The 26135-nt window shown below is 33.5% G+C and overlaps 1 protein-coding gene across 2 annotated transcripts in view; it reads left to right on the top strand.

Annotated features, from left to right (window-relative positions):
* Nucleotides 1-1086: 1086 nt before the first annotated feature.
* LOC100718313 (solute carrier organic anion transporter family member 1B3-like) overlaps nucleotides 1087-26135 on the top strand; it is an 89088-nt gene continuing 64039 nt past the window's right edge. For both annotated transcript variants that reach the window (XR_010043881.1, XM_003470326.4), the window contains exons 1-2: nucleotides 1087-1150; nucleotides 2472-2624. Coding sequence is in view for 1 of the 2 variants with exons in the window: in XM_003470326.4 (XP_003470374.3) it covers nucleotides 2541-2624 (84 nt within the window). In the remaining variant the exon portion in view is untranslated. The remainder of the gene's footprint in view (nucleotides 1151-2471; nucleotides 2625-26135) is intronic.

Below are 26135 nucleotides of genomic sequence, written 5' to 3'. Positions count from 1 at the left end.
TCAGATGAAACATCTACACTCAGCATCATGCTGATTTAATCCAACTGAAGTTAAATTGATCACCAGTTTTTAATTCTAACATCTACTGAATCAGAATCTTTAGAGGGTGGTGTTGGATTTCTCTTTTGATAAAGATGCCCACCAGGAAGTTCTGATTCTGTGGAAGATTATTTTGCTCTAATTTTCCTACATCCATTTGTACATTTCTCTGCTTTCAATAATTCCTTAATTTTTCCTGCATACTATTTGATTCTTCTCTAATTCGTATGCTTTTCAGAACAATGGCTAGAATTCATCTATCTACCCAAGCATAGAAAATTAATATACAGTTATCACCATTGTGTCAACATTTGTCCTGAAGAAGTTCTAACACACACACATATATCATTAAATTTCTAAAACAAAGTCCCATGTCAGAGATATATTGAAAATGAAGAGGGAAAATTGAAAATGTTTGAACTATTGACCTAAACTCCATTCCTACTTTTAAAAAACAGGAAAAAACTTAAAACTACTCCTCTAAGATCTATTTCCCATTTCATTGAAGGAGACTTTGGTCAGTCTTCCCTTAGGTTTGATGTGACATATCTGTCATGCAAAGTGTATGTTGTAATTTAGCTGATCTAGCTGTACCTGTAGGATGTTTTTTAGTCCATGTGGAATTTACAGTGTCTTCTGCAGCATATTGAAACCTCAGTTAGGTAGGAAGCAAAATGTGTGTATTTTGTCTTCTATTTAGAATGCTAATATAACCTTTACACACAATTTAAACATTTGTTTGAATTGATTTTCCATTCTGAAATGTTTTAAATTCTTTGGAAAATACATTGTAGTTATGTGTCAAAGAAAAAGTTCCCAACTTAACTGAATATATAAATGCACGTCATCCAGAGTAATAATACTTTCAAATACAGAATTGATATAAAACCTATAAACTCTGAGTAATTATTACTATAACCTTTAACCTGTTTGAATGTGTTGTAAACTAGAAATAGATAAATTTTATTTGTCTAGAACCTTGAACTAACAAGATAGTTAATCATCATTGGAGTGATTGTTTTTTTTTTAAACCAACTAAATATTTAAAAAAGGACTTTCACAAAGAATAAAGTTTAGACTTATTGGAATTGCTGCAGGATTCCAAATTCAGGTAAGAACCTTTAGATTTCTAATTTCAATATTTCTTGTACATAAAATTTATCAGGTTGCCAAGGAAGGATGTTTAGTGCTCATGATACATATTATGAATTTTAAGCTTTGTGCTTTCTTTACACCTATTTTCTACCCTCTCAGAATCTATTAAATATTCCTTTTGTGGATAGACATGCCCCAGGTTTATTTAATCTAAAATTATAAGATTTTTATGTCTTCTTTACAACTATTTCCTAAGCACTCCGGATCAATTAATTATTCATTTCACAGCTAGATGTGCCTCAGGTTTATTTAATTTAAACTTACAAGAAATCATATTTTTATACTATAAAAATAAAACCTAAATTATTATTTTGTTACTTTCTAGACTAGTCTGAGAAAGTAGACTTGAAGTTACCTTCTTAAAATGTGATACTAGACAGTTATTTAAATCAGAACCACACATAGAATTGTCAGAATGGGCTTCCTATTTCTTTTATTTCATCTTCACTGGATATTGAAGGGTGAAATTTAGTTGGTAAATATAGAAAATTAGAATGTGTTCCAAAGTCACTTAACCACCTCTAATTTCCTTGTTTCACACCAAGTTTGGCTCAGTTTAAGAGTAAAGAAAAGTATTTTTCCAATAATTTTTCCTACAATTAAATGAGAAAAACTGAGGTCCACGAACTCCATAGGCAAAAGCTAACAATGAGATAAGTCAGGGGTACTACCTTTCTAGGACCTCTGAAATAATGAAAGTTTGACACAGGAAATTGCGGTTGCTGAGAATCTACCATCACCTCCCCAAGAAGGACTGGGCTACTTTCTGCAGGGAAAATAGGCGTATTCTAGGCCCTGTCTTAAATACTGTGTACCAAATATCCATTTCTATGTGTCATTCTGAACTCTGAAAAAATACGTTCAAAGAGAACTGTATGAAAGACCTATAAAATATATTTTAAATGCATGATAAAGTAGAAAATGTGGTATGGAGGCAATCTATACTGACATTATTATGCATAAAATGAGGGAAAACACTATAAAAACTTTAATTCCTATAATTTACTTTTTTTTGTTCATGTAGCCTGATTCTGTATTATCTAATTGCTATTTCTAATTTCTCTCCAGGTCTCACTAACTAAATTTTAATCTCTCTGAAACTGTAATTTGTGTGATTTTCTTTTCTGTTTTGTGTCCAGAATTTTCTGTCCACTGTCAGAAACGTAGTAGAGTCTAAAGAGATATTTGTGATTGACTGATTGATTTTTTGTTATAGGTTTTATTAATTCTCAATTATATATTGTTAAAGTGAAACAAATTATCCATTTTAACCCCAGATTGCTGGCCATTTCAAGCCAACAAGCAACAACAATTGCAAATATTCACATAATATCTATGGTTTAAACATGGATCGATCTGAGCGTGTAAATAAAACATCAAAGACAAATTCTTCAGGGAAAAAGAAAACCAGATGCTGCAATGGATTTAAGGTGGGATGAGTGTCATAGTTCCAAACAAAAAAGGAGATGTTGTGTAATGTACCATGTTAAAATATTCTTAGAAGTAACCTGTAAACTTAGTAGACTTATTTAGTGTTCATCACTTTGCAATCTTGATCTGTTTACATATTCTTTTCTTAGAGAGCAATGTTTTTTATTCTGAGATCTTAGGTAATGTAGAGAGTATAAACCTGTACATAAAAATAATCAAGATTTGGCCCAGCAAAATGTTTCTGGTCTTGGACAATCTATTTAATTTTTGCATTTTCAGACTGGCAAAAATAATTATTCCTTTTCCTTTTGTCACAAAACTATGGATATCAGATGATATTGGCACTTTAATAAATAGGAAAAGCATGGAGCAGAATAAAGAAACCAAGGTTCAGGGAGGCAGAGAAACTTCTCCAAAGTGGCTTATTTTGTAATTTGAAATTGCTTAAATCCAGGATAAACTCTATAAACCCCATAAAGAAAATATCATAGAAAGAAACATATCAGCCAGAGTCACCATTTAGCAATATTCTTTTTTCAGTTGATTGAAGCTGGAGTTTTACTTAGCAGAATAGAGATCACAGAGATCATAACTATAATCATGTAATGCATGAGTTTCTTTTTAGTTTTATCCAGGAAATATGAGACCTATTTTAAGAAGTTCTGAAAAAATATTTGAATAACTTTAAATAAATAGATAGTCATAGGAAAAGCTGTTGGTTAATGGAGTTAGATTCTATATTATTTTCTTGTGTTTCAGGGATTTCACTTTCAAATGGACAGGAAAGTAACAACACAGTTGCTGGCAAATTTGATTCTCTTATAAACCTCTTATATAATTTGGGTTAAGACCCTGGGAATTGGGAATCAATACATTGATTGGAGTCCAATAGAGAATAGTAGAAAAACAATAGTAATAGTAACAAGAACTTATTGAATGTTTATTATGTCACACACTGCTCTAATATTATCTTGTTAATAGATTTAGTCCTTATAATTCTGCCAACCAAATATGATTATCTTATTGTTACAGATGAAAAAAAAGGTATGAACAAGGTAAATGATGTTCCACGTATCTCAAACCTAGTAAACAGTAAAACAAGATTTTAATGGAGACAGTTTGACCCCTTTCAACTGTCTTTCACATTGAGGGTTTTTGCAACTTTGGCATCTTTAACAGATCATGATAAGCAAGGATTTACAGACTATTCAGTGATCTTATTCATTCCATACTTTTAAAGTTCAATCTCAGATGAAATTATTCAGTATGTAGCATCTATGGGATTCTTACAAATGTTTTGCATGTATACATTTGAATCTATACATTGCTACCAATTCTTGTGTACACACTCAACAGTTAGAAATGCATAAAATTCAAAATGGAGAGTGAACAGATTTGAATGACACACTTTGATTCTTTCTGGTTCCTTTTAGTTTTCATACTGACCAGATTCATTCCAGAGAAACTTCCAATATATACTTCACTTCCAACACTGTCCTCTCAACCTTCAGATTACTTATACTGTTCTGTTGTAACAAGAATTCTTCAACATCAAAAAAGTAATGTCACTCCAAAACATACATAATAGGAAAAAAAGTAAATATTCTCCCTTTCTGATGATGTTCTCATGCCCCTTCCAGCATAAAAATCCCTCTGGATAACCACCAATAATACATCCCATAGTTCTTCCTGGATCCCTTTCCTCCAGTCATGTTGGCATTTTGTCTGTTTCTTGGATGTGTCAAGTTCACATACATCTGTGGGAACTTTGCACTCTATGTTTGTTTTCTGAACTGTTCTTTTTGCAGAAATCATGTACCTTGGTCTCATCCAGACCTTGTTAAACATTACCTCAGCTCTGACCTTCCCAGGTAAATTGGCCCTATGTATTACTCTTTAACTTGGATTGATTGTTTTATAGCATCTAAAACTGTGTGACACTGACATCCAAACACACATCTAAACTTGCATGTGTGTGTACATATAAGTGTTTAATGGCTTAAAAAATTAAATTACCTTACAGTTCAGAATAACAGTATGAGCAGGCTAAACTCCGGATGATAGCCTGACCAGGCTCCTTCTTGGAAGTTTTTGGGAAAACCTTCTTGCTTACCTCCTCCTGCTTCAAAAGGCTGCCTCAGTTTCTTGGCTCATGGCTTCCTTTATATTCAAATCGAAAGATGCTGGTCAAATTTTTTTCAGGTCATATCTCATCAATACTGAGCCTTCAACATTTTAAGAAGCCTCGTAAATTACACTGGTTACATAAAAATAAGCCAGGTCAATCCCTCTATTTTAAGGACCCCTTGTTAAAAAACTAGGTTCTGTAATATGAGTTGAAAATATCTGTATATACATTCCTTTAAATAACTATTTGTATTGTATAAAATGTATTTTTGTGTTTACAGAATTTTAATTCAGTGTTACAGTGTTGTTATCCATATTATTTCATACAGCAAAAGTTTGGACATTTTGAGTTTTATGTAAACTTTCCATGATATTAATATGCCCTGAATTGTATCTTAACCCTCTTCATGGTTTATGTCAATGATCCCTAAGTCTCATGAAATTATAGACTTGACCACATCTAGCATTTGTGATTGGTTCATTGCCTAGCACTATGATTAGTGGTGTGAGTGCCACATCTGCCTATGGGTAGAGCCAGCATATGAAAGGGCTAGAAGAAGATGTGTTTGGCTCTTTTGCTTTTGCTTCTGCTGTTTGCATCAGCCATGAATGGCTGCCTTTCCAGGCCACAATGACTCAGAACTAACTGAATGTAGACTAAAACCTCCAAAAATCATAAAAATAAGCCTTTCTTTCCCTAGTTTTGGGCATCAGGTATTTTGCCTCAACAATGAGTAAAAAATAACTAAGAAACTCTTCTTGTACTTTTTAATTTTTCTCAAGGTTTTCTGAATGATGTTGGTATAAATATTCTCATTCATGTTTCTCGGTGCATCCAAGAACATTTCTTGATGATTCTTAGAATCAAAATGCATAATGCAAAATTCAAAATGTATGTCAGCTTTGCCAGAAGATGTTAAATTGTTTTTTTAAGGGGTTGTTAGTTAACTACCAATCATCAATCCATAAGTGAACATCTGTTTATGCATTCTTTATCACACAGTATAATCAGATTTCTTACTTTTTGAAAGTTAAATGAGCACAAAGTAACACTCAATTTTGGTCATAATTCACATGTTTGAAAACTACTGAGATTTAACTTTGATTCACAGGTTATTAGCCCTGTTTTCCTTTTATAAAATCCCACACATATATATTTAAAATTTTTTTATTATTTTGAAGGTAGTAAAATACAGCAGAAGAAGATGGAACAAAGCCGACTCAGACAGTGTAGTGAAATTGGTACAGAACTTCACAGCAGATTACCAGAATAACAGTAATAGGTACCACAGTGTATCTCATTATCTTCACAATAGTTGTTCTTTCAATCAGGCATAGCAAAATAAAATGAAATACAGAACATTACAGAACTTATCAAAACAGAAAATATTGAATAGAACAATACCATTCAACAGCATAAAGCAAAACAGTGGTAAAAATATTTGCCTTCAAAGAGATGGTAGAAATAAATCCCCCTTATTTGCTATATTGTATATGGTCAACCTCCCAAGAGATGCTCAGATCTCTGGCTTCCATTTGCTAATGGGGGGAGGGAATGTTTCATTCCCAGCCTGTGCACTGGTAGGCTCACTAGTGCTTAGCAGGGAGGCGAGCTGGTTGATTGGTTTCCCAGTGCCCCAAGTTCCAACATGGCGTGGATCTCAGGAGACGCTAGTGGGTCTCCCCTGGGGCAGCCACAGCTTGTCACACCACAGCCGCTTACCAGGGGGGCAAGCCCATACATGTATTTTATGCATTTTAAAAAATTTTTGGTGCATTTTAGATGAGCACAATGATAACTTACAGCTTAGGGAGTTTGTAACTTGTACATAATTTATCTTGCTTCATTTTTCCCATTGCCTTTTACTTCCTGCAACCCCTTTTCCCCTACTTACAAAAGATTTGTTTCTATTTTTATTTCTAATCTTTTATTATCTTGTTCCTTTCTCCCTCCCACCTCCCTTGTTTCCCTTCCTATTTGAACATATCTCCCCATTTCCTGCATCTATTGCATATTTTAGTCCTTATTTACACTTTCAGTTTCTCACATCAGAGAAACCATGCAATACTTGAACATACATCTGATTTATTCACTTGAGGATGTGATGTAAAGTACATCCATTTAACTACAGATGTCTCAAGTTTATCCTACTTTATGGCCAAGTAGTGCTCCATCATATTAAAAAAAAAAACATCATCTTTATCTATTCATCAGCTGATAGGCATTTGGGCTCTTTCCAAGATTTAGATATTACAAACTGTGCCACTATAAACATGAATGTACATATATTGCTATAGTGTGATGCTGTTAGTTCTTTCAGGAAGATACAAAGAATGTGTATAACTGTCTTAAGTGGAACATCTGGTTTTATTTCCCTAAGGATTCTCCACACAGCCCTGCCAGCATTTGTTATTGATTATTTTCTTGATAATAGCCATCCTTTCTATAGTGAGGTACAATGTTAGCATTATTTTAACCACTTGGTCTTTGACAAAGGGCCCAAACAAATTCACTGGAAAAAAGATAGCCTCTTTAATAAATATTGCTGGAAAAACTGACTTTCCACATGCTGAAGACTAAAACTAGAACCATGTCTATTACCATACACTAGAGTTAAGTTAAAATGGATCAAAGATCTAAATATTAAAACAGAAACACTAAATGTGCTGGAAGATAGAATAAGTAGAACTCTGGAAGACACAGGTGTAGGCAAAGGCTTTATGAACAGAACTCCAATTACTCAAGAATTATCACAAAGAATCAACAACTGATATTTCATTTTTCTAATGAGCTTTTGCACAGGAAAACAAATCACCAACAGAGTCAAAAGACAACCCACAAAGTGGGAAAGAAATTCATGCCGGCTGTTCTTCAGACAAAAGACTACTATTTGGACACATAAAGTACTTTAAAAAATCAGACTCTATATTCAATGACCCAAGCCAAAAATGGGCATATGAGATGAATAGACATTTCTCATGAAAAAAGTGCAAATGGCAAATAAATACATGTACAATGTTCAACACCTTTGGTTATTTGAGAAATGCAAATTAAAAAAAAAACATTTAATTCCTGGGCTGATGTTTATAAATTTCTTATGATGAATAGCTTTAGTACTAGAGTTTAGAACATTCAGAAAGTCATTACTTTTCAAAGATGCCAGTCTGGGGTAGCTGGCTCTTGACTTTTGTATCTGTTGCAGGATTCTACCTTTTCAATTTGTTGGGATGAGAAATTGCTGCCTATTTGACCTATTCTCTGGTTCTTTGTCACTGGCCGAGAGAAATGTTTTTTCTGACTGTTAGGCAATTTCAGTCTTGGCATACCAGAGAACAACGGATTAGAACAATTATGTTACCTTGGCTAAAATGGTACAAGTGGCAATAACAATAGCATTAAGTAGCCAAGAAAATGACAAACTGTGGCAACTATTAATTTTTCATCTTTAATCATATTAACTGGATTTGTGATTATATAAGAGAGTTCAAAACAATAATAAATACAATAAATTAGCCCTCTGTATGGTGATTGTACTCTCAAGAGAAAAAACTTAAAAGAGCTTAGGTGGGAAAATAAAGAAATAGAGGATAAAGAAGAGATTAGAATCAAGGCTGGAGGAAAAGATTATGCAAACTTTGAGAAACTAATGAAAAAAATAGGAGAAAAAGAGAGAAGAAAGAAAGAAAAACAAGAACAAAACAGATGAACAACAAAAAAACTATAAACAATGACCACACCCATACAAACAAGAAGAAACAATCACAACAAAACAAAACTAAACTATAAGTAGAAGAACAAAAGGGAAAAAAAAGCAACCACTTCACAGAGTGCCTCTGCTGTCACCGATGGGCAGCACAGAGTGGGCGGGCCGAGTCCAGATCCATGTTGCTTGGTCCCAGCAAGCCAGCAGTAGTTTTATGGTGGGTTAGTGGTTAACCCCAGCAAGCCTGCAGCTTTAGTTCCATTGAAATTCAGCCTGACTTGTGACTGCAGGGCTGGAACTTGGTTTATTCCACCAGCAACACTGCATGTGCAACTTGCCAGCTTGAACTTGTCCCCCTACTGGTTTCAGTTTGGTTCCTTTATCTCTCGCTGACTTGAACTCAGTTCTGCTTCACCCTGACACCCAGCTCAGCTCCCTTCTCTTGAAGATGGCTGCTAGTCAACAGCGCTCTCTTGAGAAATTCTCAACCTGAATAACTCACCAGCCACCATGGTCCGCTGCTTCTACAGCTCCATTTCCCTAGCCCATTTCTCCATTGACATCTCTGGAGTCACAGGTAGTCACTCTATCTGTAGGTCAAAGCTGGTCCTTCTACACAGTGAGTCAGAGTGGAAGAGCCACACGGCACCTACTTTTCATCCAAGTGTCTCCCTTTGTTCTTCCCATGGGCTTCAATTTTCTCTGCAGATCCTTCCTGGGTCCTGGACACCCACTTTTCTCCTGCTTCCCTAATGCACATTGCTGTAGTGCAGTGTCTGGACACCTAATCTTGGAAAGGTTCTTTCTTTGCTGTTCACCACTTTGCCATCTTCCTGAAAGTCTTTGATTCTTTTTTTATGTTGAGTGATTTATCTACTTTTGCTTTTCTTGAGTTACTTGTACAAATATATTTTAGTGTTAATTTACTATTATATGTTATTTATATATGAGTATGTAAATTAATATATTGTAACTCTTAACTAGTTTTTCTTTTTCCTAGTGAATTTTTTGATGAACAAGCATTCTTAATTTGATATGTTTGAGCTTATTAAGTAATTTTATAGCAGGGCACTTGTGTAAGTACTCAGTTTTATTTATGAGTACCCAGTAATTTTTGTATGAGAAAACTTCATATCTATGTATATTGCTTTCAGCATTAAAATCTTGATTTATATAACATTAAATTTGACATAAGATGTAGGATAATTATAATTTATTTTATTCATTATTAGGTATATATCTATTTTCCAGCTGTTTATTTTTTCTCCTTTTCCCACTTTCCAGCTATAAACCTTCCATACTTATATCAAATGTCATATTCATATGGGTCTTTTTTTCCCTGATTTTCAATTTACTTATTAATTTCTTCCTACAGTAGGGATAGGTACTTCTGGAGCTTCATATTATGTATTATGATTTTTAGACTAGGTAGCTTCTTTTTACTCTTACTCAGATATGATTTAAATACTCTTGGTCATTCAAAAAATTTAAAACAGGTGTTTTTTAAGTCCTGTTCAATTTGATGAAAAATCTCCTAGAGATTTTTATTGAAATATTTGTAAATTGATATGGAGTTGATACAAATTTTCTAACTACTAAGCCCATTGTTCATGAATATGGTATAATTTTTATTTTGTCCCTCAAAGTTTGGAAATGTTCCTTATAAAACTCATACATATTTTGCAAAATTTATTTCCAAATAGCTGGTATTATTTTACTATTTTAAATGATTTCTTCCTGTTTAGTCAACTTGTCTAATGTTCACTAGTGGTGTTAGAAGTGTAATTGAAATATGTTCCATATATGTAGTCAACTTGCTACTACTCGGTTGTTTCTAGTAATTTTCCCATAGTTCCTTTGAAAGGTTAACAGCTAGAAGACTGTCATATCATGTTAAAATTATGTTTCTTTGTAACACTTTCTAAACCTTGTAATTAATATATTTTTTTGAAATATAATGTTAGATCAAACATTGGTTGTTGTTATATTCTATTAGTAATTGAGTTTGGAACACATTTTAAAAACACATTTTGTCAATTTAAGGTTATTTCTTTATATACTTAAAGTTTGTTTTAAATGTAATTTTATAATGAGTTTTATGAATCATTTGTCTCTTTAGTATGATAATGATTAATAGATTTTCAAACATGAAACATTCCTAAATGCCTATGATAAAATTGACAAGCTTTTAAAATATTTTTATTGTATATCACCAAATTGGATTGGTTGTTCATTATAGTTTTTACACATTTGCAATTGAAATAGGTCTGTTTGTGTATTCTGAATGACTTTGCCTTGGTATCATGTTTTTGGTAGAGTAAGTAAAGTTGTACATTTTTTCTCTTCTGTGGTAGTTTATATACAGTTGAATTCCTTAGAATTTTGGGAAAGGTACCAATTCTAGATTGTTTCTTGAGTGTGTTTTATCAAGTTTGATTTTTGTAGATATTTATTTACTAATTTCAACTTTCAGCTTGAATTTTTAAAAGTTTAAATTTTGAATTTTATCTTTGAGTTTACAGTAAAATTGTAAATGTACATATTCCCCATATTAAGGGTGATAGAATAATTGATCTTATAAAGAAAAAAAACTTCAAGACAATCAGAGAGTCACACTGCAGTATGGGTACTGCTGGCTCCTGTTTATCATATGTATAGTGAGAATTATAGAATACAGAAAGCAGTATTTTAGAAATTACATTTTCTCCTGATGGAATCATATATAAATTTGGGATCAAAGAAGAGACTGACTACTGAAGTGATTAGCACCATTAACAGGAAACTAAATATTTTGTATTGGGATAAGAAGAAAAATGTCTTGAGGGCACTCAGCAATCATCAAGGAAGTTCTGGAACACTTGGAAGAGAAAGGCTGCCTTGGGAGCTGATATCCTTGACTCATTTCCCTGTACTTGGCCATCTAGACAATGAGAAGCTGCTGTTGTCATGATCCAAGTGGAGTCTGCCTACTGCCAACCTGCAGCAGACTTTTATGTCATCCACATGATGTTTTGTTTTACTTGCAAGCCTAAGACAGGGATTGTGGTATTAATTTTCTTCAGATTTCAAATAAAAGTCTCAGAGGCCAGGCAAGAAGCTCCTGGGAGGGCAGTTTGGAAGCTTTAGGAGTGAACCCAAAGGTACAGTGAATACATGAGGATGTCAGTGATGCCAGGAATGTGGGATGTCTCCTGCAGAAAGCTGCAGACCTGAGAGAAGCTAGTCCAAGCAATAGGCTGTGTGGGCTTCAACCAGCAAGGCCATAGGTGCAGGGCTGGTGATATCTCTGTAATTTATTCTCCACCACGTGCTCCAAATGCTAGACATGGAACTATAGAACTTAATGTTGCCATGTTGAAAGATTTCCATCTTTCTTTTGTCTTTTTCCAATTCTATATCTTTCCATTTAGAAATGGAAATATTTTCCCTGAGCCACTGGGCTTCAAGGTGATGTATCTTGGTATTGATTTTGAGGGATTGCATAGTCGAGAGCTTGCTTTGACTATTAGAACAGACTGATTTGAGAAATGATGAATTGTTCAGACTTTGAGATTATCATGATGTGTACAGGGTAGTTGTAACACATTTGGTGAAAATATTATTTCTTGGGAACTAACTATGATTTAAGGAGATGTATTTGAATTGACAATGGGTGTGTTTTTATGTTGATATGATATCAGCTAGGTTGGATTAAGAAACACTACTCTAGAAGATAAAGTACATTTCTGACTGTTTCTGTATGGGCCATAGAAGAGTTTCCTTGGGTCTTATATGTGGTCCATGGCTCTTTCTTCTATGGTACTGTAACCATGTTCTGATGCTAGCCTGTATGAATTATATAGCTTTGTTTTATCATGCCTTGACACAAAGTTGTTTCTATCTTGGAATCATTTAACCATGTATGTATTTATTCATTGACTTGCAAACATGAGTCAAATGAAATCTGTCCTTTAAATTGTGGTTTTCAGATACTGCTTTCCAGGGATGGAAAGCTAACTACTACATAGTATATTTTTATATGTTTATTTTTCTTCTGCATTTTTTGAGAGGTGAATGTTAAGTTACTTGCCTCATTTCTTAATCAGATTTTTTTCTTGCTATTTGCATGTTAAGATCTCTGTGTATTTTGGAAAATAGTTCTCATCAGATACATGTTATGCAAATATTTTCTCCCTGTTTGTGACTTTTCAGTTGTTGTAATGGTGTCTTTTGGTAGAGCAGATACTTTTAACTACTTATCAATTATTTCTTTAATTTTTTTGCCCATAATTTAGCCTAAAAAGACATTACCGAATCAAAGACCATCTACGATTCCCAAGGTTATTTAGGAGTGCTACAATTTTGTAGTTTCAGTTGAGGCCTGTGATACATTTTGAGGAAGTTTCTGTGATGTGTAAAAATTTTGCATACTATCTTTTCTTCACTGTGTTGATTTTGCTTATTTGTTTTGAGGCAGGAAGAAAGTAAAGAAATTTATTAGTCGACAATAATTATGTGAGTCTATGTCTGGATTCTCTTTTTTGTTTCCTTGATTTGTCTATTGCTTCACTTATCACTCAACCACAATTATTATAAGGTTGGGTATTGCAGTTAATTATATCCAGTTGATTAACAGTATGATTGTGGTGAATGCTGTCACTTTTATTTCTATGTAGTGGATCCGTCCATTTCTGATAGAGAAGTATTAATATCTTCAGGTATGACAGTGGATGGATTTATTTCTCCTTGTTGCTTTATCACTTTTTGTTGCAATAGCTTTATTATTATATAATTAAGTGAAAAGATATTAAGGATTATTATGAATTCTTTGAGAACTGACCCTCTTCTCCTCATGTAATATATTTTTATCCATGGTAATGTTCCTTACTATAAGGTCTGCTTTGTTTTGAATTTAATTTAGCTATTCTTGTTTTCTTTTTATTAATACTAGCATTGAGTACTCTTTCCACTTATTTAGTTCTAGCTTGTATGTATTTTTAACTTAAAGTTGGTTTCTTATAGACAATATATAATTGGATTTGATTTTTGATGCATTGTGATAATCTGTCTTTTAATTTGTGTATTTGTATAATATTAAAAGTGATTATTGATGTTAGATTATTATCTATCATGTGTGTTCTAGTTTTTTTGTTGCTTTTATTCTTTGTTTCTATTTTTTGTCTTCTATTTTTTACCTTTAGCAGTTCTAGTTTAACATTTTATGATTCTATTTTCTCTTAATAGCATATTCATTCTTTTAAACTTTCTTTTATTCTTTTTAAATTCCTTTTATTCTTTTTAACTTTAAGATTTCCCATCTTTTCTACCATACACATTTCAAATTAATTCTACTTTCAAATGATAGAGATCTGTGTTTCTGATTTTTTATACAATTTGTCTAAAGAACTTTTAAAACCTGGCAATGCAGGTCTACTAGTACCAATTTGCTTTAATTTCTGCTTGTTTTAGAAAATATTTCTTATTTTCTTTAGATGGATAATTTGACAGGGTACAGAAGTCAAGGTTTATTAAGTAGTTTTATTATCTCTGAATATGTTACATATTTCATTCCACTCTCTTCTTGCTTTGTGACTTCTGAGAAGTCTTGTAAGTCTCAAATGTTTTTAATATATACTTATTTTCTCTTGCATTCTTTCGGAAGTTGTTTGGCCTTTGGTTTGGAATAGTTTAAAAGGGACATGTATAAGAATACTTTTTAATTAATTAATTTTTAGTATTTATTCTGCTGGGGTTTGACTAAACTTCCAGGATAAATGGCTTGTTTTTTTCACATTCATTTAGGAAATTTTTCTGTGATTGTTACTTTAAAAATTCCTATTTATTATGCCCTGATTTACCTCTGGTTCTCCCATTAAATCTACAAACAAACACTACAACTGACAGTATAGGAAGATGCAATCCAAAGAAAATAACAGCAAAAAGATAAAGATGAAATAAACAAATTAACCCCATCCTATTTATAAACAAATAGGAAAATATGAACTTCTGACTTCTCATTTGTAAACATAGACTAGGAGATGATAGAACTATCATATCTTCCAAAGAAAAGAATTTAACACTACAATTATAAATCCTACCAAATTCTGTTACAAGGCTGACCCCTCAATATACAGAAACTTTAAAAATTTGTTCCTGATAGATCCTCTCTAAAACAGTTAATTGATGTTCTTTATTAAAAACAACAAATTATCCTAAAGGGAGTGTAACACAAGAAAAAATAGTACCCCAATGATCAAGTAAAGTTATTAGCATATTTAAAACTTGTTTCTTCTGAAAGAAGTGGTCTTATAACACATACAAGGCTGAGAAAGATGAGAAAATTATAAGTGCTTTATATTTTATATATTACAAATGCTTTGCTGAAAAGGTATTTAGCCCTATGGTCCTAGAATAAAATGACCTGGATTCAAATGTTAGTTTTTCTGCTTAAGACTTTGGGCTTTTTCCAATGTCTTGGAACTTCAAATTTCATATTGGTCAAAATGATGACAATGCAATTCAATTCCTTGTGTTGTAAGAGTTAACAAATGAGCATATGTGAAATATTCGTTGCAAAATACGGTAAGTATTGGATATCATCTCCTGCCATCTCTTGCTCATCCTCTTCAGTCTTGTTTTCCTCTTTCTCCTCCTAACCATGAGTGAGTAAAGACCCAGGGAAGGAGAGGAAAGTTTGTGAACCTCAAATGAGAATGCAGACATAGTGCTAAGTATTTTGCTCAGCACACTTTGAAGATTGATTGCTAATTAAAAGAAAAAGGCAAAGCAGAAAGCCTTTAAAAGTGACAAAAATTATGTACTAATTACAAGTGGAAAACTCACCGCAGAGGAACTTATTTTTTTTTACTGAGATATGGTGCACCAGGAAAACATTAATGCAAATAAAATAAGTATAGCAAAGGTAGAAACAATTGCTAACATAGAATTCAAGATTGAAATTACACAAAGCAGTACTTAAATAGATAATAAAGAATACTCTTTCCCAGATATACAGAAAGAACCTCAGGAGTATCATACACCATTTCTTCATTCTAAAGCCTGCTGAACTAAGTAAGTACACAAAGATGCAGGGGATGTGTTGTCCCGTGCTCCTTAGAAGAGAAGAAAGAATTTTTATTTTTAAATTTTTTATTTTAAAGAGAATAAAACAAAATAGAACAGAACAAAGCAAATCATAACAGAGCAGTGTAAAAGAGCACTTCACAACCAGACAACCAGGCATCAGCCGTACCTATCATAATGTCTCTTTTCTTTGAAATAGTCAAGCCTACCTTCACACACATTAATTTCAAATGTAACAATAGAGTATAAAACCATTCAGGAGAATGAAGGCATTACAGGACTTCAAAACCAAATAGTAGTAAATGAACAATGACTACTATAATAACTCATTTTCCTAAAACAAAATTGTCTATACCATCACACATAATAAAATCAAATAAACCACAACAGAATAGAACCAATCAAAACAGAAGAACAAAAGCGTGGTAGGATTTCAAAGCAAGATGATAGTAAATAACAAATGGCTACCATAATGTCTTGTTTTCTTCAAAATAGCGCTTCAAACCATCATACTAATAAAATCAAACAAAACAGAATAAAACCAAACTAATGAATGAAAGCATTATAAGACCTCAAAGCAATATAATAGGAAACCACGATTACCATCATATATCCCATTATATTCAAAATAACCCCTACCTTCTGACAGCATAGAATCCAACAAAACAAGACAAACAAAGCCAAACCAAAGCAAAACTGTGTAAACAATGCAAGAGTTCAAGACAAGACAATAAGAAATTGACTGTAGTTTCCACCTTTCCCTCCCAAGATTTCCTCCCTTTTTTTCTTACATTAACTATTTTGATTTTGGATCCCATTAACTCCTTCTGTTTCTAATGCTGGGGTTCGAGTTTTCATTGTTTTGGTCATAAACATGATCTCCAGTTTGTGTCCATTTACCTACAGAAGCCTTGAGATTGTTCTACTCTATAGCTGCATAGCTTTCCACTGCATGAAAATATCATATCTTTCTCATCCATTCTGCAGTTGATGGGCAAGTTACTCTTGCTTTTTTTTTAATCCTTTTTTTTTTTTTGGCCTCCTGTCACATGAAACAATTGTTTTCTTTCCTTAGGTTTTCAGCCTAAGAATTGCTTTTCCAGTTAAATGTGTTTCTTGTGTAAAGTGTATTGATGGATCTTGTTTCTCGATCCACTTTCCCTCTGTTTCTTTTTATTGCTGACCTGCGGCCATCTACCGTAATCATTACAGCCAGCATACATTGGTTTGTCTCTGCCCTGCTAACCTCCATTTGTTGGCCCTCCACTTTTCCCCTTCATTCGATTACCTGTCTTGTTTGGTGATCCTCCTCTGCTGCTGTTCCTGGAACCATAGACATCTTTCTTTCTTTCTAGAATATTCTTTAGCACTCTCTGTAGGGTTGGTTTGGTAGTCATGAATTCCTTCAGTTGTTCTTTATCATGGAAGTATCTTATTTTTCCATCAATTTTGAAAGACAGTTTTTCTGGGTAACTCAATCTAGGTTGGAAGTTGTTTTCTTTCAGGGTTTGAAACACTTCACTCCAAACTCTTTTTGACTTAATGCTTTGTGTTGGTAAATCTGCTGTGATTCTGATTGATTTTCCTTTATAGGTGATCTGTCTGTTTTTTCTAACAGCTTTTAATATTCCATTCTTGTGCTGAATTTCTGGAACCTTGATTATTATATGTCAGGGTGTGGACTTACTTTGGTTATGTCTAGTTGGAGTCCTATATGCCTCACTTATCTGCATTCCAGATCCATTTCCCATGTTTGGGAAGTTTTCTTCTATTACTTTTGTGAATATACTTTTAATTTCATCTGTGTTGACCCCTACTTCTTCACCTACACCTATCACTCTTAAGTTATGCTTCTTTGAATCATCTTTCAGCCTTTGGGTTGTTATTTCCTGATTCCATGTTATTTTTAAGAGATAGTTCCTTTCATGATCACTATCTGCAATTCTATCTTCAAGATTTAAAAGTCAGTCCTCAGTCTCTTTCCAGTGGTTTTGCCAGCTTTTAATTGAATTTTTAAATTCCTGGATCTCTCTTTGAATCTGTTTCATGCATTGCAATTCCTTTCTACATTCATTCAAGATTCCCATCATTTTCCTATGCTCCTCTTTTTTGTCTATGTTTTCTTTAGACCTGCTGAACAACTCTTTCAGTATGTTTATGATTTCTTCTTTTACCTTTTATTTCTGATTTGACTGCTTTTACAATCTCATGAAGTTGTTTCCTTACTTCAGTTGCTATCCTCTCAGAGATTTCATGTGTATGATTTCCATTTTCTTCCATGGCTGGATCTCTCAGACTTATTGTATGTGAGTTAGAGGTCTGAGTTCACCTTTTTTTTCTTCATCTTGACATTCTCCTGGGTTCCTCCCAAGAAGCTGGTTTTGGAGCCTGAGGCACTCCCCATGTTGACTTTCCCTAGGAAATTAGGGGGATGAGACAGGCACCTGGGTTCCTCTAATTCAAGATTTACAGAGAAATAGAAGGACATGGAGCAGGCTTCTCTAGACCTGTGCAGCTACACTGTGGCTTTGCTGATGATCAGGGGTGCATGTAGGTGGGGCTATTTCAGCCTGTGTGTCTACACTGGAACTCCTACGATCATGGCAGACACATAGAGTGTGTTTGTCTGGTTCTACTAGTGGGTGATGGCTGCCTGAGGGAACCAAGAGCCCCCAATTGTGGTCTGTGAATGCATGAGGCTTACCTGTCTGTGCGTCCCTGCTCCTATTGGCTGCCTGGAGGAAGGAGCCCTCTGGTGGCAGTTCCCTGAGAGTGAAGGCAGATCTGCTGGTTCTTTCTACCCATGTTGGCACCTGCAAGATGTGGCCGTTATGTGGTGGCCCACAGCAGGTGGATCTATCTATTTCCCTCAACCCATACTGGGTACACTGAAGACAGGACCTTCTAGTGTTGGCACCCAGCAGACAGAGGCAGATCTCCTGGTTCTCTCTGAGAAGGAAGAATTAGAAGCCTCCATTTACAGTGTGGGACAGCGTTTATTCATGTATGCAAGGGAAAGCATGAGTTTTCTATTGCTGCTAAAGTAGCACAAACTTAGTGGTTTAAGAAACCAAAATGTATATTTGGGTTAAAATCAAAGTGTTAGTGGATCAGGATGCTCTGAGGGAGAATCTGATCCTTGCCTTTTTCTGCTTCCTGAGCCTGCCACATTCTTTGATGCATTTAGTCCTTCTAACAAAGGCATCGCTCCAACCATTGATTCCATCTTTACTTTTACTCTGTCTGCTGTCTTACTTTTTTTCACTAGAAGGACCTTTGTGATTACAATGGCTCACTCAGATAATTCATGCCAGTCCCCCACCACAAGACCTTCGTAGAAACATGTTCTTCTAAGTTCCTTTTGCCTTGTGAGATAACAAACTGACAAATTATAAAAATTAGAATATAAATATCTTTTGAAAAAAATACATATATTTTACTTCAGGAGAGGCACTTGTCAACAAAACTACACAAAGATAACTTACTGGCAAGTGAAAGCATGAACAATGTTTTCTAGGTTTGACATCATTTTCACAACAATGTGATCAAGATTACTGTATTTAAAACATTTTTGGATTCACAATGTTGAAATAATTATCAGACAGGCAGTTATTAAGTTCCTATACTCACAAAGAAACATAGAAAAACTGCTAGGAAACATCAAAAATAATTTTTTGGCAAGCATAAAAAACAAAGTTTTATAGCAATTAAGTGAACACACTAAAAGATGCAATTTAAAAATGGTAGAAAAGCTTTGTTCTGTTTTTGCGTCCTTTTGCCACATTTCCTTGTCTAGATAACAGCAGACATGAAGACAGCTTGTTCTCATGAAGACTCTGGTGCTTAATTTCACTGGGAGCAAGTCAAGCTTTATCCTCATAAAATTGCACATTTGACTTTTCTGAGGTCTACCCAAAATAGCACAAAAATCTCACATCTATTTTGTCTAAATTAGAACATAAATTGGCTGAAAAGTTACAGGTATTTCTAAGAAAAATATGGTAACTTACTCATATAGGAGCAAAGATTATATATGAGACTTGGCTGAGGACAGTACCAAGGAGAAGTTTCTTTGGGAAATAAAGACATTCAAAAGCACCCATGCAGTGAAGCCTGTGCAGATATGACTAAAAATTGAAGGACCTAAAAATATATTAACAAATGTAAAATCAATAAGAGCAAATGTTTGTCCTTCATAAATTTCTGTTAAAGCCATGATAAGAATGTGACATTGTTGAGAAGTGGGAGATAAATGCATTTAGAAGTTTTTATTCTTCCAAATGAGTGTACAAAGAGAAATTGGGTATCTACTAGCTGAGAGAGAGCCTCACCAAAAGCCATCAAGCGAGGATCCTGTCTCAATACTTAATGGCCTGCCTAGTTCATGGAAATTTGTTTTAGTGGTCTGCACTAAGGAAGGAATTCAATAGTAGATGTGAGCTTGAAGAACAAAGAATCATCAAATTTGAAGACAGCACAGTTTAAAATATGCTGAGGTTCAGAAAAACAAAAGGATTAGAAAAAGCACATAATATAATTCTCAATTGAACACCATCAATTAAACAACATATAAATTATTAGAATTGCAGAAGTGGAACGGACAAAAGGAAGTAAAGAATTAAAATTAAATAAATAATGACCAACATCCTAATACAATAAAAGATATGAATTTTAACATCACAGAAGCTCAGGAAACTACACATAAAATAAATTTAAAAAATCAATTCAGACACACATTTTAATCAAAATTCAAAAGCCAAGTAGAGAAAAGCTTGAGAGTAGCAAGAGAAAAACTCATCATATAATTTCTCACTGAAAGCCATTTCTTCATCAAAAACAATGGAGTTCAGAGGAGAGTGGGATGATGGGATGGTATATCCAATAAAGGACTAGTATCCCAAATACACCAAGAACTCTCAAAAGTCAAAAGTAGTACAATGATCAGCTAAATTATAAAATACTTAAAATATATGAACAGATATTTCATTGAAGATAACATACAGTTGGCAAATAGGGTAAAGTTTCTCAATATCACACATCATTAAGAAATTGCAAATTAAAACAATGTGCTAATACTACTTATTATAATTGGTAAAACTCAAACAGAGACAATACTTAATGCAGGCCATCTGTGGGGCAATAAAGAACATTCATTTTATTTAATGACAATGAAATGAGAAAAATTTGAAGTTGTTGTTATGTGAGAAATTAGTTTTGATAAATTATTGCAAATATGAAAATAGGCTTACTATGCCATCAGTAGTTACAGTCTGCTACTTATTCAAATGACTTGAAAACTATGTCCACACAAAAATCTGCACATAAATATTAATGAAACTATATTCATAATTGTCAAATGTTGAAAGGAACCAAGGTGTCCTTCAACAGGTGTAACAGTAAGCAAACAGTTCAACACTACACAATGGAATATTTTTCAGTAATTAAAAAGAAGCAGGATTTCAAACTATGAAAAATATGGAGAATTATTTTAAGTGATAAATCCAGTCTTAAAAGTGACATCTTGGGGCTGGGGATTTAGATCAGTGGCATAAGCGCTTGCCCTGCAAGCAGGCAGTCATGAGTTCGATCCCCGGTACCGATAAAAAGAAAAAGACAAAAAAAAAAAAAGTTACATCTTGATGTTTGAAACTGGAATATGACATTTTTCAAATGGAAACCCTAAATGACAATAAAGGGATTTATGGTTGCCAATGATTCAAAAGGAGAACAAGGAACAAATGAACATATGTCAGAAGAGTTTATGAGAAGGGAACTGTTCTACATCATCAAGTATTGAAGGATATCTTTCTATCATCTATCTATCTATAGTCGATCTAGCGATATCAAAATCTACAAGAGGCCCAAGACAGAGTAAATCACAATATAAAATATTGATTTAGGTTAACATTAACATGTCAATATTATCTTATTTGTATAAATAAGTGGAGCAAAATTGTGTAAGAGTAATATTGGAAAATGTACATGTGGAGAATATGCTAGCAAGCCAAGTCCAACAGAATATTAACATGTTGATTGAGTGTTGCAAGTTTGAAAGTAGGCTTACTATGCCATCTAGTAGTTACAGTCTGGTATTTATTCAAATGTCCGCACAAAACTCTGCACATAAATATTAATGAAGCCATATTTATAACCATTAAATACAACAAACTGAACTTTGGCCTGGGTATGCAATTATGGTTCCCTATAAAAAGTAAGTCAGTGCACTGTAATGTATTAACAAAAGTCAGAAATACCTACAGATCACCTCAACTAATAAAAATGTAATTTTATAAAATCCAACATCATTTTGTGATTAAAAAAATTCAGAAAACTACTAATATAAGGGAACTTTCTCAACATAGTGAAGGACATTTATGCAAGAGCAACAGCTGGCATAATACTATGTGTTAAAAGACTGAAAATTTTCTCTGTAAGATTATGAACGTGACAGTAATTCCCAATATCAACCCTTACTTAATATTTACCAAAAACTCTAGGTAGAACACTTGGACAATAAAAAAGTGGCATTCAAATGTGAAAGAAAGAAAAACAATCCATTTGCAGATAAAATGATCCTATATACAGAATATCCCAAAGAATCAGTGTAATTCTACTAGACCTACTAAATGAACCAAGTAATACTGCAGAGCACAAAAATCACACATGAACACCCATAGTGTTACCACACACCACTAATGAACATTAAAAAAAGAAAAGTACAATCATTTACAATGATATCTCTAAAAAGAGAAATAACTGGGAATAAATTTAGACCAGGAGTTAAAATATGTATATCATAAACTCCAAAACATTGCTGAAAGTTGATAAATTAAATGGGCAACTCATTGAGGACCCCTCCTGTTTCTTGGGAGCAAATACTATTCTCCATTCTGGAAGCTGTCACCATCTGATTGGATTTCTGATGGTCTTAGATACTTACCTGTGCACCTCTGTCCACATTCTTTCTGATCATTTTATTCCATCCTGTTCACTTGTGATGGTGCCTTAGAGAAAGTAGCTTAGAATTAATGATTAAAGGGGTCATGTAAGTGTCTGGCATAATAACACATTTATACTAAAATGAGAATACACATACACGTGTGTATGCATAGGTGTGTGTGTGTGTGTGAGTGTGTGTGTGTGTGTGTGTGTGTGTGTGTGTGTGTTTTACACATGACATAGTCCTTAGGAGGCTTCTCCTGCTGCCCTTTGCACTATATCAGAAGTGGGTTGGGGAGTTGGTTTCCATGATCTTTTTGGATTCTGGCTTCTTCTATGCTTTGTTAACTCTTTCTAATAAATTCTCATGGAGACTGTGTTACCTGGCACCTCTCTGGGTCTAATTTTTTTCTTTGTCTTTCTAATTGTTAACTATAGGGTCTAACTCAGAGGCAACACTGCTTTTAGTAAGATACTTTATTATTATTTTTTATTTAGAGAAAAAAAGCAAAACAGAAAAAAAGGTATAAATGATATAGAATTTTAAATAAAATGATAGCACTAAGAAATCACTAGTTGATAAATTACATATGGTCATCTTAGAGATAATTGTTCAAGTTACAAAATCAAAACATAAGAAGGATGCAGACAAACAATGAAATTGCAAATCATTCTGTCCAATGATCTAACAAAAACTTAGTAGTATGGTAATCTATTGTATTAAACATGCACACAGTTATATACATTAGATCACTTGCTTTTCCCTTCATTTTTACAATATCTATTATACATTTTGGATCTTATTACTCCTTTAGTTTTTATTATTTTTAAACTAGAGACAATGTAGTATTTACAAATATGAGTATAATTTATTTCACTTATGAGGATAGTATCAATTTGCCTCCATTTACCTATAGAAGCTTCAAGATCATCCTTTTTTATAGCTGAGTACCATTTCATTGTATAAAAATACCACCTTTTTCATTCACTCTGTGATTGATGGGCATTTTGGTTGTTTCCAAGATTTAACTATTACACATTTTCCTTCTATAAACAGGGTGTACATCCCTGTGACATGACCTTTTCAAATTTTCTGGGGAAATACCCAAGAGGGGAATAGCTGAATTGAATGGAACTTCTAATACTACTTTTTGAGAAATCTCCATACTGATTTCCGTAGCGGCTGCACCAGTCTACACTCCAACCAACAGTGGAGAAGTGTTCCTTTCACCCCACGACCTCACCAACATTTGTTATCAGTTGATTTCTTGATGGCAGCCATTCTTTCTGGAGTGAGATAAAATCTTGCTGATGTTTTAATTTGCATTTCTCAAATGATCAGTGTTGGTGAAAATTTCTTCCTGTATTTATTTGCCATCTGTATAACTTCATTTGAGAAATGTTCATCTCAGATGTCCATTTTTGGAGAGAGTCTTTGAATTTGGGGGCCTTGATGTTTTTCAATTTTTATATGTTCTGTATATAAGTCCTTTGTCTGAGGGATTGCTGGCTAAAATTCTTTCCCATTCTGTGGGTTTTCTTTTCACTTTGTTGGTGACTTCTTTTGAAGTGAAAAAAACTTTTTAATAATATGAGATCATAGTTGTTGACTTTTTGAAATATTTCACGATCAGTTTGTGTTTTGTTTATGAATTCTCTGTCTACTCCTATGTCTCCAAGATTCCCACCTACCTTGTCTTTCAGTATATTTAGTGTTTCTGTTTTAATATTTAGATCTTTAATTCATTTTGACTTTAGCTTAGTGCATGGTGATAGGCATGGGTCTAGTTTCAGTCTTTGGCATATGGAAAGCCAATTTTTCCAACGTCATTTATTAAAGAGGCTATCCTTCTTCCAGTGAACATATTTAGCCCTTTTGTCAAATATTGGGTGGCTGATGGTCTTTGTAGTCGTGTTCGCATCTTCTGATCTGTTCCATTGATCCTCAGGTCTGTTTCTTTAACAGTACTATGTTGACTTTATCACTGTAGTTTTGTAGCACAGTTTCAAGTCTTATTGAGATACCTCCTGCCTCACGTTTCTTGTCCAGAATCCTCTTTGCTATTGTAGATTTCTTCTGTTTCCAAATGAATTTTAGGAGTGTTTTCTGTAGATATGTAAGGTATGTTAATGGTATGTTGACTATATTACATCTGTATAACTGTTTGGGGAGTATGGCCATTTTCCAAAAGTTGGTTCTTCCTAATCAAGAGTGTGTAATATTCTTCCATTTTCTAATATCCACTTCAATCTCCTTTTTTAGATTAGTATAATTTTCATCATATATGGATTTTACGTTCTTGATTAGTTGGATTCCTAAGTATCTCATTTTTTAGATGCTATTGTGAAAGGCAGTATTTCTATAATTTCTCTCTCAGTGAGATTTTGTTTATGTACAGACATGCTATTGGTTTTTGAGTGTTTACTTTGTATCCAGCTACACTGCCAAATTTGTTTATTACCTCTAGTAGTCTTTTAATGGAGTTTTTTGTGTCTTCGCAAATAGTGATAATTTAATTTCTTCCTTTTCTATCTTTATTCCTTTTATTTCTCTGTCTTGTCTGATTGATCTGGATAATATTTCCAGACCCATATTAAATAGGAGTGGTGATAGTGGACATCCTTGTCGTGTTCTTGATTTTGAAGTGAACGCTCAATTTTTGTCCATTTTGTGTAATGTTGGCCCTTGGTATGTCATAGATGTCTGTTATGAAATTGAGGTAGGTTACCATCCATTTTGAGTTTCTTAGGATTTTTATCATGAACATGTGTTGGACTTTATCAAAACCTTTTTCTGTATCTATTGAGATGATCATGTGATTTTTGTTTTTGGCTTTGTTGGTGTGTTATATTACATTTATTGATTTGTGTATGTTAAGCCATCCCTGCATTCCTGGAATAAATCCCACTTGGTGATACGTAATCTTTTGGATAATTTGCTGAATTCTATTTTCAGGGTTTTATTGAAGATTTTTATATTAATTTTCATTAGTAAGATTGGCCTCTAGTTCTCCTTTTTGGTTGGGTCTTTCTCTGATTTTGGTATCAGAGTAATACTTGCCTCTAGGATGATTTAGGGAGGATTGTTTCCCTTTCAATTTTATTGAAGATTTTAAGGAGTGTTGGTGTCAAATCTTCTCCAAATTTCTCATAGAATTCAGCCATGAATCCATCAGCTTCTGGGCTTTTCTTTGCTAGTAAGATTTAATCACATTTTCAATGTTGATAGCTGATATTGGGCTATTCAAAATTATTATATCTTCTTGATTGAGCTTTGGTAGTTTATATGTTTCTAGAAATCTATCCAATTCCTTTCAAAGTAAATATTCATGATCTTTTGAATTTCCGTGGGATCCACAGTAGTTTGTCTCCTTTCAATCCTTACTGTATGAATTTGAGATTTTTTTCTTTTTTTTTTTGTAAAGCTGGCTACAGGTTTATAAATTTTGTTTATTCTCTCAAAAGACCAGCTATTTCATTCATTAATTCTTTGTACTGTTTTTTTAAAAATTTCAATTGCATTAATTTCTGCTCTGATCTTTACAATTTCCTCTCTTCCATGAGCTTTGGGTTTTATGTGTTCTTCTTTTTCTAGAAGTTGGAGATGTAGTATTAGGTTGTTTATTGTTGTTTGTTCTGTTTTCTTCATATGGCAATGTACTGCTATATTTTTCCCTC

This window comes from Cavia porcellus, unplaced genomic scaffold (genome assembly GCF_034190915.1).
Source record: "Cavia porcellus strain 051 isolate PalLab524CR breed Dunkin Hartley unplaced genomic scaffold, mCavPor4.1 scaffold_27, whole genome shotgun sequence".
Classification (NCBI taxonomy): Eukaryota; Metazoa; Chordata; class Mammalia; order Rodentia; family Caviidae; genus Cavia; species Cavia porcellus.
Note: the sequence above shows the minus strand (reverse complement) of the source record. Positions and strands in the feature narration are given on the sequence as shown.